The 10248-nt window shown below is 44.6% G+C and overlaps 1 protein-coding gene and 1 pseudogene across 1 annotated transcript; both read right to left on the reverse strand.

Annotated features, from left to right (window-relative positions):
• Window positions 1-614: 614 nt before the first annotated feature.
• Window positions 615-2087, reverse strand: LOC115670641 (glucan endo-1,3-beta-glucosidase-like; annotated as a pseudogene).
• Window positions 2088-8620: 6533 nt separating this feature from the next.
• Window positions 8621-9992, reverse strand: LOC115663394 (putative fasciclin-like arabinogalactan protein 20). Its single transcript, XM_030585400.2, has one exon. The coding sequence runs from the start codon at window positions 9785-9787 to the stop codon at window positions 8789-8791; it is 999 nt and encodes a 332-aa protein (XP_030441260.1). The 5' UTR covers window positions 9788-9992; the 3' UTR covers window positions 8621-8788.
• Window positions 9993-10248: the final 256 nt, after the last annotated feature.

A 10248-nucleotide genomic window follows, 5' to 3' on the forward strand; every position in this document is an offset into this window, starting at 1 on the left:
TTTTTTCTTTTTAATGATGAAGGTATGCGGAAAAAGTTAGGCTTAATCTAAGGACTCGCCTTGCTCGGACGGGCCTTCCCAATAATCATATCTAACCGTGATCTTTGGACGAACCTCGACACCCACTTATTTTTCCCTCAAATAGATCTATTTTCTTGTGAACATTTTATGATGCGACGCAAATAAGCTATAAGATAAACCATTGTAGTTTTTCTCCGAGTGTTATAATCTTCTATTTTGCAAAAAAGTCTTGCAATCTAAAAAGCATGCACTTTTTTTGAAATGTTAAGAGTTTGAAGAACCCCAAAATTGTATGGAAAACTAGGGTTTCCAACTTCAATCAATACTTTCTGAGTAGAAATTGCCATTTTCCAGAAAAAGCGATCTCAGTAATCCTACTTGATATACAAATTGCAGTGAACATTTTGTTGTCACTCTTTACTTTGTTTCACCCCAGAGACTGGTTAGTCAAACGTCCTTTAATTCCATAAGCAAACGATTAAAGCATTGTTTGATATGTAGAAACTAACGCAATCCTTCAGCTCTAGCCGACTGTTTCCATTGACGAAATGAAGGGGAATATCTTACTAATTTAACAACTAGAAATTTTTTGATCAGAACAGCTGCCACAACTGCCAAACTGTCGCCGAAACCACGACAGCAACAACAGAAAGCGGCGTCGATGACATGGTGATGCCGCCCGACGCCCCCAGCTGCCACCGCATATTCACCGCCCGCCGCCTTGACACCAGTAGAAGGTGTCGGGCAAAACGTGATCTCGTAATGTGCCGAAGCGCAGGTGAAGGTGTTCGTGCCACCGTCGTAAGCATAACTATAGGCCTTCGGGCACGCGCTCTTGAAGAACTCCGAGTACTGGCTCGGCTTGCACGCATCCGGCATCCCGTACGCGCTGGTGCAGCAGTACTGCGGGTCTCCGAAAGCACCGCACGCGCTCCTGCACTCCACCCCGCCCTCGCTTCCCATGCTCGTCACCTTCAGCTCCAGCTCCTGCGGGCACGCTGCGTTCAGGTCGGCTGCGTGACCTGTTGCGGTGCAGTTCCCGGCCCCGGTGGGTGCGCTGCCCTGTGGCACCACCAGCATCGGGAGGTTGTACCCATCAACAGGGCTGACGTCGTAGAAGTCGAGCCCACCGGAGGTGTGAACTCGGCGAGGGTGGCGGGAGGGGTGGCGCCGCTGCTGGAGCACTCGAGGGTGCAGGAGCGGCAGTCGCCGGTGGGGGGGGGGCGCGGCTCGGAACGCACCGCACACGCTCCACCCCGCCCTCGCTCCCCATGCTCGTCACCTTCAGCTCCTACGGGCACGCTGCGTGACCTGTCGCGGTGCAGTTCCCGGCCCTGGTGACTGCGCCGACCTGCGGCACCACCAGCATCGGGAGGTTGCACCCAGCAACAAGGCTGACATCATAGAAGTGGAGCCCGTCGGAGGTGTGAACTCGGCGAGGGTGGCGGGAGGGGTGGCGCCGCTGCTGGAGCTCTCGAGGGTGCAGAAGCCGCGGTCGCCGGTGGGGGGGGGGGGGGGTGGTCTCGGAACGAACCGCACACGCTCCTGCACTCCACCCCGCCCTTGCTCCCCATGCTCGTCACCTTCAGCTCCTGCGGGCACGCTGCGTTCAGGTCCGCTTCGTGACCTGTCGTGGTGCAGTTCCCGGCCCCGGTGGCGGCGCCGCCCTGCGGCACCACCAGCATCGGAAGGTTGCACCCGTCAACAAGGCTGACGTCATAGAAGTGGAGCCCACCGGAGGTGTGAACTCGGCGAGGGTGGCGGGAGGGGTGGCACCGCTGCTGGAGCACTCGAGGGTGCAGGAGCCGCGGTCGCCGGTGAAGCTGGCGAACTTGCCGGTGGTGGGGTCCCTGGGAGCAGAAGGTGCAGCCCCAGAGGCAGCAGAACTGCGGGTCTCCGAATGCACCGCACGCGCTCCTGCACTCCACCCCGCCCTCGCTCCCCATGCTCGTCACCTCAGCTCCAGCTCCTGCGGGCAGGCACGCTGCGTTCAGGTCCGCTGTGTGACCTGTCGCGGTGCAGTTCCCAGCCCCGGCGGCTGCACCGCCTTGCGGCACCATCAGCATCGGGAGGTTGCACCATGTTGCGTAGGTTTAATAATAAGCAACTTTACCATCAATTGTTTATAGTCTCAATCTGCTTCTCAGCTGGGCTTCTTTAGCAAAGCCATCCTGATAACATACCCTTAAGCTAAACAGAACTACTAACTACTCAGCTCTGCAATGGCTCGAGAAAACCATTGCCTGAACATTCAACATGTGCAAATCTCACGACTTCATAATTTCTTCGGACGAAAAAAAAAAACTTGAAAAAGCATCATCCATACCGTATCAGCTGAGCCATTTCAACTATCAGCCCGTTTTGCTCCTCCATAGCCCAACCAAGCTCTTCTCGGATCGCCTGTACTCTCACTCTCACCACATCCGCGCGTTGGACATTCCCTTCCCAAATATGACTCGACAAAAGCGTTCTGTTGTGGCGCAGCCGCTGTTGGAGAGTCCTTATTCTCCTTCCTACTTCGTACAGCTCCTCTGTGAGTTGATGAATTTGTTCATCCGCCATTTTCGCTCCGTCTCTCAGGCTCTCTCTGTGTGTTTTTGGCATTCCAGTAGTGTTCAGCTTGAAGCCCTCGCCACAAAAGATGGTGGGGAGCACTGTTGATGATTAGAGAAATGAGACATGGTTCCACCCGGTGTTGAGTTGAAAGGGATTTTTCCAAATTGGATAAATAAAAATACTTGTAGTAAATCGTATTGTTTTAGTACAAAGTATCTAAAATGGCTTTTGTCCTAGCAACGTTAAATTAAAAAGTGAATGTGTACATTTTAGGTTTTTCTTATAATTATTTTTTAAATTGATTTATATTTATTTTAACTAATATTATCCGAGGAATGAAACGAGTTGTATTTCGAGTTATAAATCTTTTATGCATAAGTCATACACTATTAATCTTTTATCCTTCATTTTATCTATTAAAATAGTCTGTATGTTTCCTTTTTCCAGTTTTATTATAAAGCTTATATCGAGTAGATTTGAAAAGAATAGGAAATAGATCTCAGTTAATAATGGGACGAGCTAATTTAAATAACATGTCTCTTAATATTTTTTTAAAGAATGAAGAAAAAAGTGTTCACATTCGCATAGCACAGCTCAATTGTCAGAATCTGTAAATTGCCGACCAAAAAAAAAATGCCGTTCCATCATTGCGGATCATAAATGAAGCCCAAGGTGTTCAACAGTTCGGATGGCACAGCACACGGCTCCTAAGAAAAACGGTAAGAGATTCTCTTTGGCTCTTTGGAACCGCCAAGAGAAGAGGAGCCCACGGTTGTGGTCCTTCTTGTACGGAGAATTTACATCCAAATTGAGTGTTTTCTTCGTGAAGGCGTGAGTGTTTCAAGCCGTGAAGTAATTTTAGGTGATTTATTTATCTTACAATTACGTGAGCCTAAACATAATTGGGTTTGGACGTAATCTAAGTCTGGAAAATAGCGATTGTAACTCTACGATTTTCTGATTATTATTGGATTATTTGCTGTTGGCTCATCTCGTAAGATAGGAATCGATACTTGGACCAAACTACGTGGTTCCTCGTTTGTAAATCTCCGGTGTTTTTTTAGCATTGATTTAATTGCAAGATTCGATTAGCTACCGCGTTATATTACAGCAGAAACACCCAAAACCAAAGATTTCCGGCATCCACCATAACACAGAAGCAAAAAGAATAGAACTAATTCATGAACCCATCTCTAAAAAAAAAAAATCATTGAAAACTTGTGTTGCCACGAAACCAGCGTAATTCTCACAATTTCTTATAGAAATATTAGCTAGGTCGGACGAATTTATACAACATTTATGGGTCTCTACCACATGAGTGATTTTTATTTATGGAGTCCGTCGATCAGAATTGTTGAAAAACAGGGATCTTAGCGAAAATGAACATGAATATTCCATTGCCTTCGACTTAGCCAATTCAATAAACTAATCGAAACGACACATGCTCGCTCGCGTGAGCGCCGGGAGGTCAACAGAAGTTACAAATAAAAAATGAAAATTGGGGAAAGAAATCTTCACCAACCCCCCTTCCAACTGTTTGTCCATTACTGTGGAAAGCAGAGAACGAGAAACAAATTCGCGTCGCGAGACTTGATCTTTCTCTTTGGCAACCCTGCACCATGCGATGGCTTCGGGCTGTTGGAGTCATGACAAGACCTTATCGACAAGAACGACCTTAGACCTAAAATAATTCACTGTTTAAGAATACATATGCCAGCGTTGTTACGATGAATAGTGTTGAAAATATTATGTCATATCGCTTGACAATGAGTCATAAATATTCTTTATATTCATGTTGTCTCATTCCAACTATCGGCTCAAACATCTGGATTGGATTTTTTAACATAGTATTAAAGTTGAAAGTCCTAAATTCACTTTATACTTATCGTAATTTCTCATGACATCGCCTCTAGTAAAATACCATCGCACGTGATAAAATAAAAGAAGAAAATGAGGATTTCTTTGTAAGTGACAAAAGATAATCGTTCCATCGCCTTTAATAAAGTAAAAGAAGAAAATGGGGATTTCTTTAGCAAGTGACAAAGATATCGTTTCATTACGTCGTCTGTAATAAGAAAAAAAAATGGGGATAGAATTGTTTCAGACAAGATTCTAATCTTTGACTTTGTTTTGAAGGTGAGGGTCCCAGTGTCCTTCTATCTTCACGCGCTTGGCGGTGATCTCCACGCGTTTGTCGGGGACCAGCTTCGACCGGCAAATTAGATGGTTGCGTTGTGCTTGTATCTTTTGTTAGATGGTTGCATGTCAGAGGGCCCTAGTGTCCTTCTATCTTTCATTAGATGGTTGCATTGTGCTTGTATCTTTTAGGAATAATGACACAAACAATCCCTCAACTTTGACATAATATGCAATTTGATCCATGGACTTTTAATTTATTCAATATAATCCTTGAACTTTTGGCTAATATTCAATGTGGTCCCTGAACTTTTATTTTGTTCAATATCATCCCTGAACTTTTGATATATGTTCAATTCAGTCCCTGAACTATATGAAAATGTTTAATATAGTCCCTCAATTTGAATTAATGGAAATGACTGCATTGAACATTTTCATATAGTTCAGGAACTGAATTGAACATATATCAAAAGTTCAGGGATGATATTGAACAAAATAAAAGTTCAGGGATTGTATTGAACAAATTAAAAGTTTAGGGATCAAATTGCACATTGGGGCAAAGTTCAGGGACTGCTTGTGTCATTTTCCCTATCTTTTATTACATGATCGCATGTTAGAAGGTCCCAGTGCCCTTCTATCTTTTATTAGATGGTTGCATTGTGCTTGTATCTTTTATTAGATGGTTGCAATTTAGAAGGTCCCAGTGTCCTTCTATCTTTTATTAGATGGTTGCATTGTGCTTGTAAATCTCTCGTCGATATGAGAAAGTAACTACTTGTATAAGTGCATGGCTTGCGATCTCCTTCTTATGGACATGTATATGATCAATGAATTGAGTTGGGTCGATGCAATTAACCCGATCCAGCTTGAATCAAACACAGCACTAACTAATTTATATGTCTTCAGTTACCAATTTAGAGTCAGGCTCCCACAAACTAAAGCCCATTCACTCAATAGCTAAGTCCATATGTGATATTGTTGTGGAAAGCCCATTTAGTGAACTGACTGTCTTTTTACTTTTGGTCCCTATACTTATAACTTTTTTTTTGTACGAAGTTTTTGTGCTTTTAATCTGTCTAATCAATCTACTTTCACAAACTTAATCTAATGAAGTTCTTTGGACATCAAATTCGATTGAATTCAAGAAACCATCGGGTGACACCGAAATAAAATGTGGATAGATTATGCGAATGCCACATCGTCCGTGATGATAGATGATGCCCATCATCGTTGTCCTCATCTACAAAGATAAAAAATAAACTTCCGCCACTCGTCACGGATCTCTAAGGTATTCATGGAGGTCAGAGACCTGGGATATGAATGATGCAGGACCAGCCACAAAAATTCACATGCCTATACATAATAAGAGGTGTAGTAACTGTGGGGGTCACTGGAGGGGGAGGCGGAGGGGCAAGGGCGTGTGGCTAATCCAACATGGCAACTAGGTAATTTTTTGGGCAGGCTCGAATAAGGGCATTTAATGAAAAGACCTGGCTATGATGAAGGCTCGAGCAAAAATTTATGCCCGATCCAAAAGCCCGATATCACCCAGAGCCGCCTAATAATCACCTCTAGTTGAGTTATCTAAGAGATTTATTGTGATAAAGAAATCTAAATGAACCTGAACTGGAGAAATGTTTATGCTGATTATAGTGCCTTTTCCTCATGTGCTCACCTCCATCATCAATCGCTCAAGCGAAGGCAAACGCGTTTTTCAAAGTAAAAAAGAACTATATAAATTTAATTGGCTTTTCCCTAAGGAAACTTCCACATGCCCTTTCTTGGTGATGAAGAGTTGCCCTTTCTTCTCCGGAAGCCCTATAACTCAAGACATCCATTCTATGCATCTCACAACAAACATGCCTTCGTCTCTCATTATTCTTCTCCCCCTCCTTCTCGGTCCTGTCTCAGTGTTTCCTTAAACTCTGCCATAGTTATCAAGCTCTTAGTTCAATCGAAGGAATGCTAGAGATTAGAGACAGTTCTCACGAGCCATGACAAAACCTGATCACGGGATTGACAATCCATGGACCTCGCCACGACAAAAACGACTTTGGCAGGACTGTGATTGCAACACTACAATGTTTGGTTGCTTGAGAAGACATATGCCAACGCTCTTATAATGGGTTGCCTAAGAGGTAGTCTTAAGGCAACGATAAGCGCAAATGTTGCGTCTCCGTTTGTCTCCGTTTGTTTTGCCGAAGAGGTAGTCGAAAGAGAATCTCCTCTCACCAGCTCTTTTTGTGTGTGCGTGTTTGCATATGCATAATGAGGAAGCTCAGCCACAGCAGGGCATCATCTAACGAATTGAACATCTTGTGCAGTTATATTGCTACTTTGGTTCCTTTATTCACTCATCAGGTCGCCAAGACAACGGCAATTACTCCTAATCCTCTCAACCGTCCTGTTCTTCTTCTGTAATCTGGTCTGTAACCTTACGGTTGCTGTCTGTACAGCTAAAACGGCTTAGCAGGGCCGTCGCATTAGTGAACCTCACACGGGACTTGCTGAATGGACCTGCCTGGTTCAAGCTCTTCGTAGGAAGAGAGTGAAGAAACAGGGAAGGGAAGATACAGAGAGATAAAACTTGCTCAAGAATGTTTTGGTTGAATAACAGTCGTTTGAGTTTTGGGCAACGCGATGAGCGCTGGGCCGTTTCATGTCTTGTAGGGTGAGTCTTCATCAATCTTCTTTGGCTGTCTTTGAATTCGTTACTCTTCTCTTATTTTTGGGATTCCTTTCCTTAGCATGACCAAGAGAGGACTCGACGCAGCTCAAATGCCTAATTAGAGAGTTCTGACGTATGTCTTTTAAATTACAGAGGGTGAAGAACAATCAGACCTACTAAATCAACTCACAAGTTTACAAGAGCAGAAGCTCTCTAGGTGTCGGCGAGTATCCCTTCCAGCTCTGTTGCCATTGACAAGAAAGTTTTGAAATGCGATTTGATCCCTGAAAATGAAGTTTCTCGTGGAAAACATGTTTGATTTCTGTGGCTACGATGACTAACCTTTACGCGAGACATTTTGATCCAGTATTTGAGTGCGACCATTGGTCAAACGTCACCTCGTCCTTTCTTACCCAAATCTAAGAATTGATTTCTTGAAATTTCAGAATTGGAAAGAGAGTTCAAAGTAGCTCTAGAAGAATTCTTCAGACTTCAGGTCATGGTTCGAGTGAAGCATGTAACAGCAAGAAAGGAGCAACTAAAGCTAATGAAGAAAAGAAGAGGAAGAACCCAGGTGGTAACTGGATTACAATGAATAGCGATGGAGTGTCGATCGACAGTACAAGAGAGCATCAGCAAACAGATGGCAGAAAAAGACCTTGTCAGAGTCTGGATTGTGTTTCGGTAAGTTGAATAAATTTGGTAGAATGAATGATCATCGCAGACCGAGAATACGACTGAACTCTAACAGGTTTTGCTCACTGGGCTGCTATGTACTGGCTAGGATGAATTTGGGTGTAGAATTGGGTTTCAGAAACCCTGGGTGCTCTGATGAGTATGCAAATTCACGAAGCACAGAAGAACCTCCATGAGCAGGTGCTGATGTAATCTGTCCACAATAAGATGTATCGCTTGCGGTCTGGTCTTAAAGAAATGCAACTGAACTTGAACTTGCCAATAAAGACTGCTGCTTTACTATGACCGCAAAGAAATAGACGTAAAAGTACGGCATTCCGAGATGAAAAGATGGTGGCCATGTGGAGGAAAGTGAAACCACAGACATCATATCTCACATATAGTGAAGAAATATGGAAATCACTCCAATATATTTGATTCAATCTAGAAGTCTGAATCTCGCAGACTAGCCATTCATCCCAGCCTACTGAACATTTTCTAGTTCAGAATCAGACGCGGACAGAAATCCACGGAGCCAGAGCAATCATGGACCGACAATGAAGAAAATCGCAAGTGTGAGCTATTATTATCTGTATAGGTTTTGAGGACTGCTAAACAGACTGACTAGTGAAAAAGAATGAACTGGTGTGTGATCACAATAAAAGAGACTTATCTCTGAAAGCAAAGGGAAAAGAAGAGGATTGAAACAGAAGATTCATCATGAAATCATTACTAGACTCTGCCACTTTCAGATGAAACTTCCATCCCGGGCTGTCCGCCTTCTCTTGCTTCAATGACATCAAGAACGCCATGGACACTGAGCCACTCGCTTTTGTAAATGTCCGGCGAAGTCATCAGAACTCCGTTAAGCATCAAAGCGTAGCCAATTCTCGTGACCTCAATAACAAATCCGTCCAGATGAGTATGTACCATTGTCCCATTGTTGAACCCCAGTATATCACTGGCCGAGAGCTTGCACGGAACGACATGCCGCAGAAAGATCGAAGGGTAATCGCTGAAACTCCTTGTGTGATTCACCATCGATTCGTCCAACGGAGTGAAAACTGTCAACATCTGATTATCACCCTTCAGTTTCATCAATTGCAAACCAAGAAAAGAAGCCATCACAGAGTATCCTTTTGATCTCATCGCCCCACAAGCCTCACCAAACACATTCCCAACCGAAAGATCCTCCAAACTGCCATATCTCGGTGCTACACATTCAAGGCCAGGGCTTGGACTCTGAACCGGAGCCGAAGTTTGGAACTCTGGATCGAAGAACATCTCAATCCCAAAGACCACCAAGTTCCCATCGTTGAACACCGGCGAGCCGACAATCTTGACGCCGTTTATCTCAACCTGATAATCAGACGGCGAGGTGGTGACCATCAGAGAATGATTGGCGTTCATGGTGGAGATCTTGGCTCCACGAGGAAGCAACCTCAAGGTATCGAGAGAGAGCGCATGGGGTGAGAAGTGGAGTCGGAGGAGAGACAGTGGCGGCTGGCCGAACCTTGCGAAGGAGTCATCCGAGGGAGAGAAGATGGTGAGGGACGGGATTTGAGGGGAAATCAGGGTTTTGGAGATGAGATTGAGAGTTAAGGACATGGACACGAAGCCCGAGTTGGAGAGAGCATGGGTGGCTTCTCTGAGGGACTCGAGAGGGAGCGGAGAGCACAGAGGGAGGAGAGAGAGGAGCACGAGGGCGACGGCAGAGGCCGGAGTCGCCATTGTCGAAGCTCTGAAAATGGAGTTTTTCTCTTTCGAAAAGGCTCTTGCTTGAAGTCGTTGCAGAGAGAGAGGGAAAGAAGTTTCTTTTCTTCTGTTTGTGTTTCGCTGAGGAGGTCGTTAACCGTTATCTAGGCTGGGGAAAGTTTTGGCGGGAAGTGGGAATGTCCGGCGTAGAACAAAATGACACAAAAGCCCTTCTAGGATTTTATTTTCTTATTAATCAGAACAGAAGCAGATTCTGTGCATCTTTTTGTTTATTAATTAGTGATTAAGTAATAATTTGCATGTTCAACATTGGTGTATGCAACCTCATCCTCCAAAAGCTCCAATTAAAACTAAATCTCTCTCGTTTCTCTTCTGAGTTTCGGCCATAGAGATAAGTGTTGGCCAAGTACTGCCATATCGGGACTCTCTCGCGTGTGCTCGATAGATATCGAGCTCCACTGGGGGATGCCGTCGTC

Source organism: Syzygium oleosum, unplaced genomic scaffold, assembly GCF_021117445.2.
Source record: "Syzygium oleosum isolate NSW1041296 unplaced genomic scaffold, Sole_v2.1 Sole_v2.02, whole genome shotgun sequence".
Taxonomy (NCBI): Eukaryota; Viridiplantae; Streptophyta; class Magnoliopsida; order Myrtales; family Myrtaceae; genus Syzygium; species Syzygium oleosum.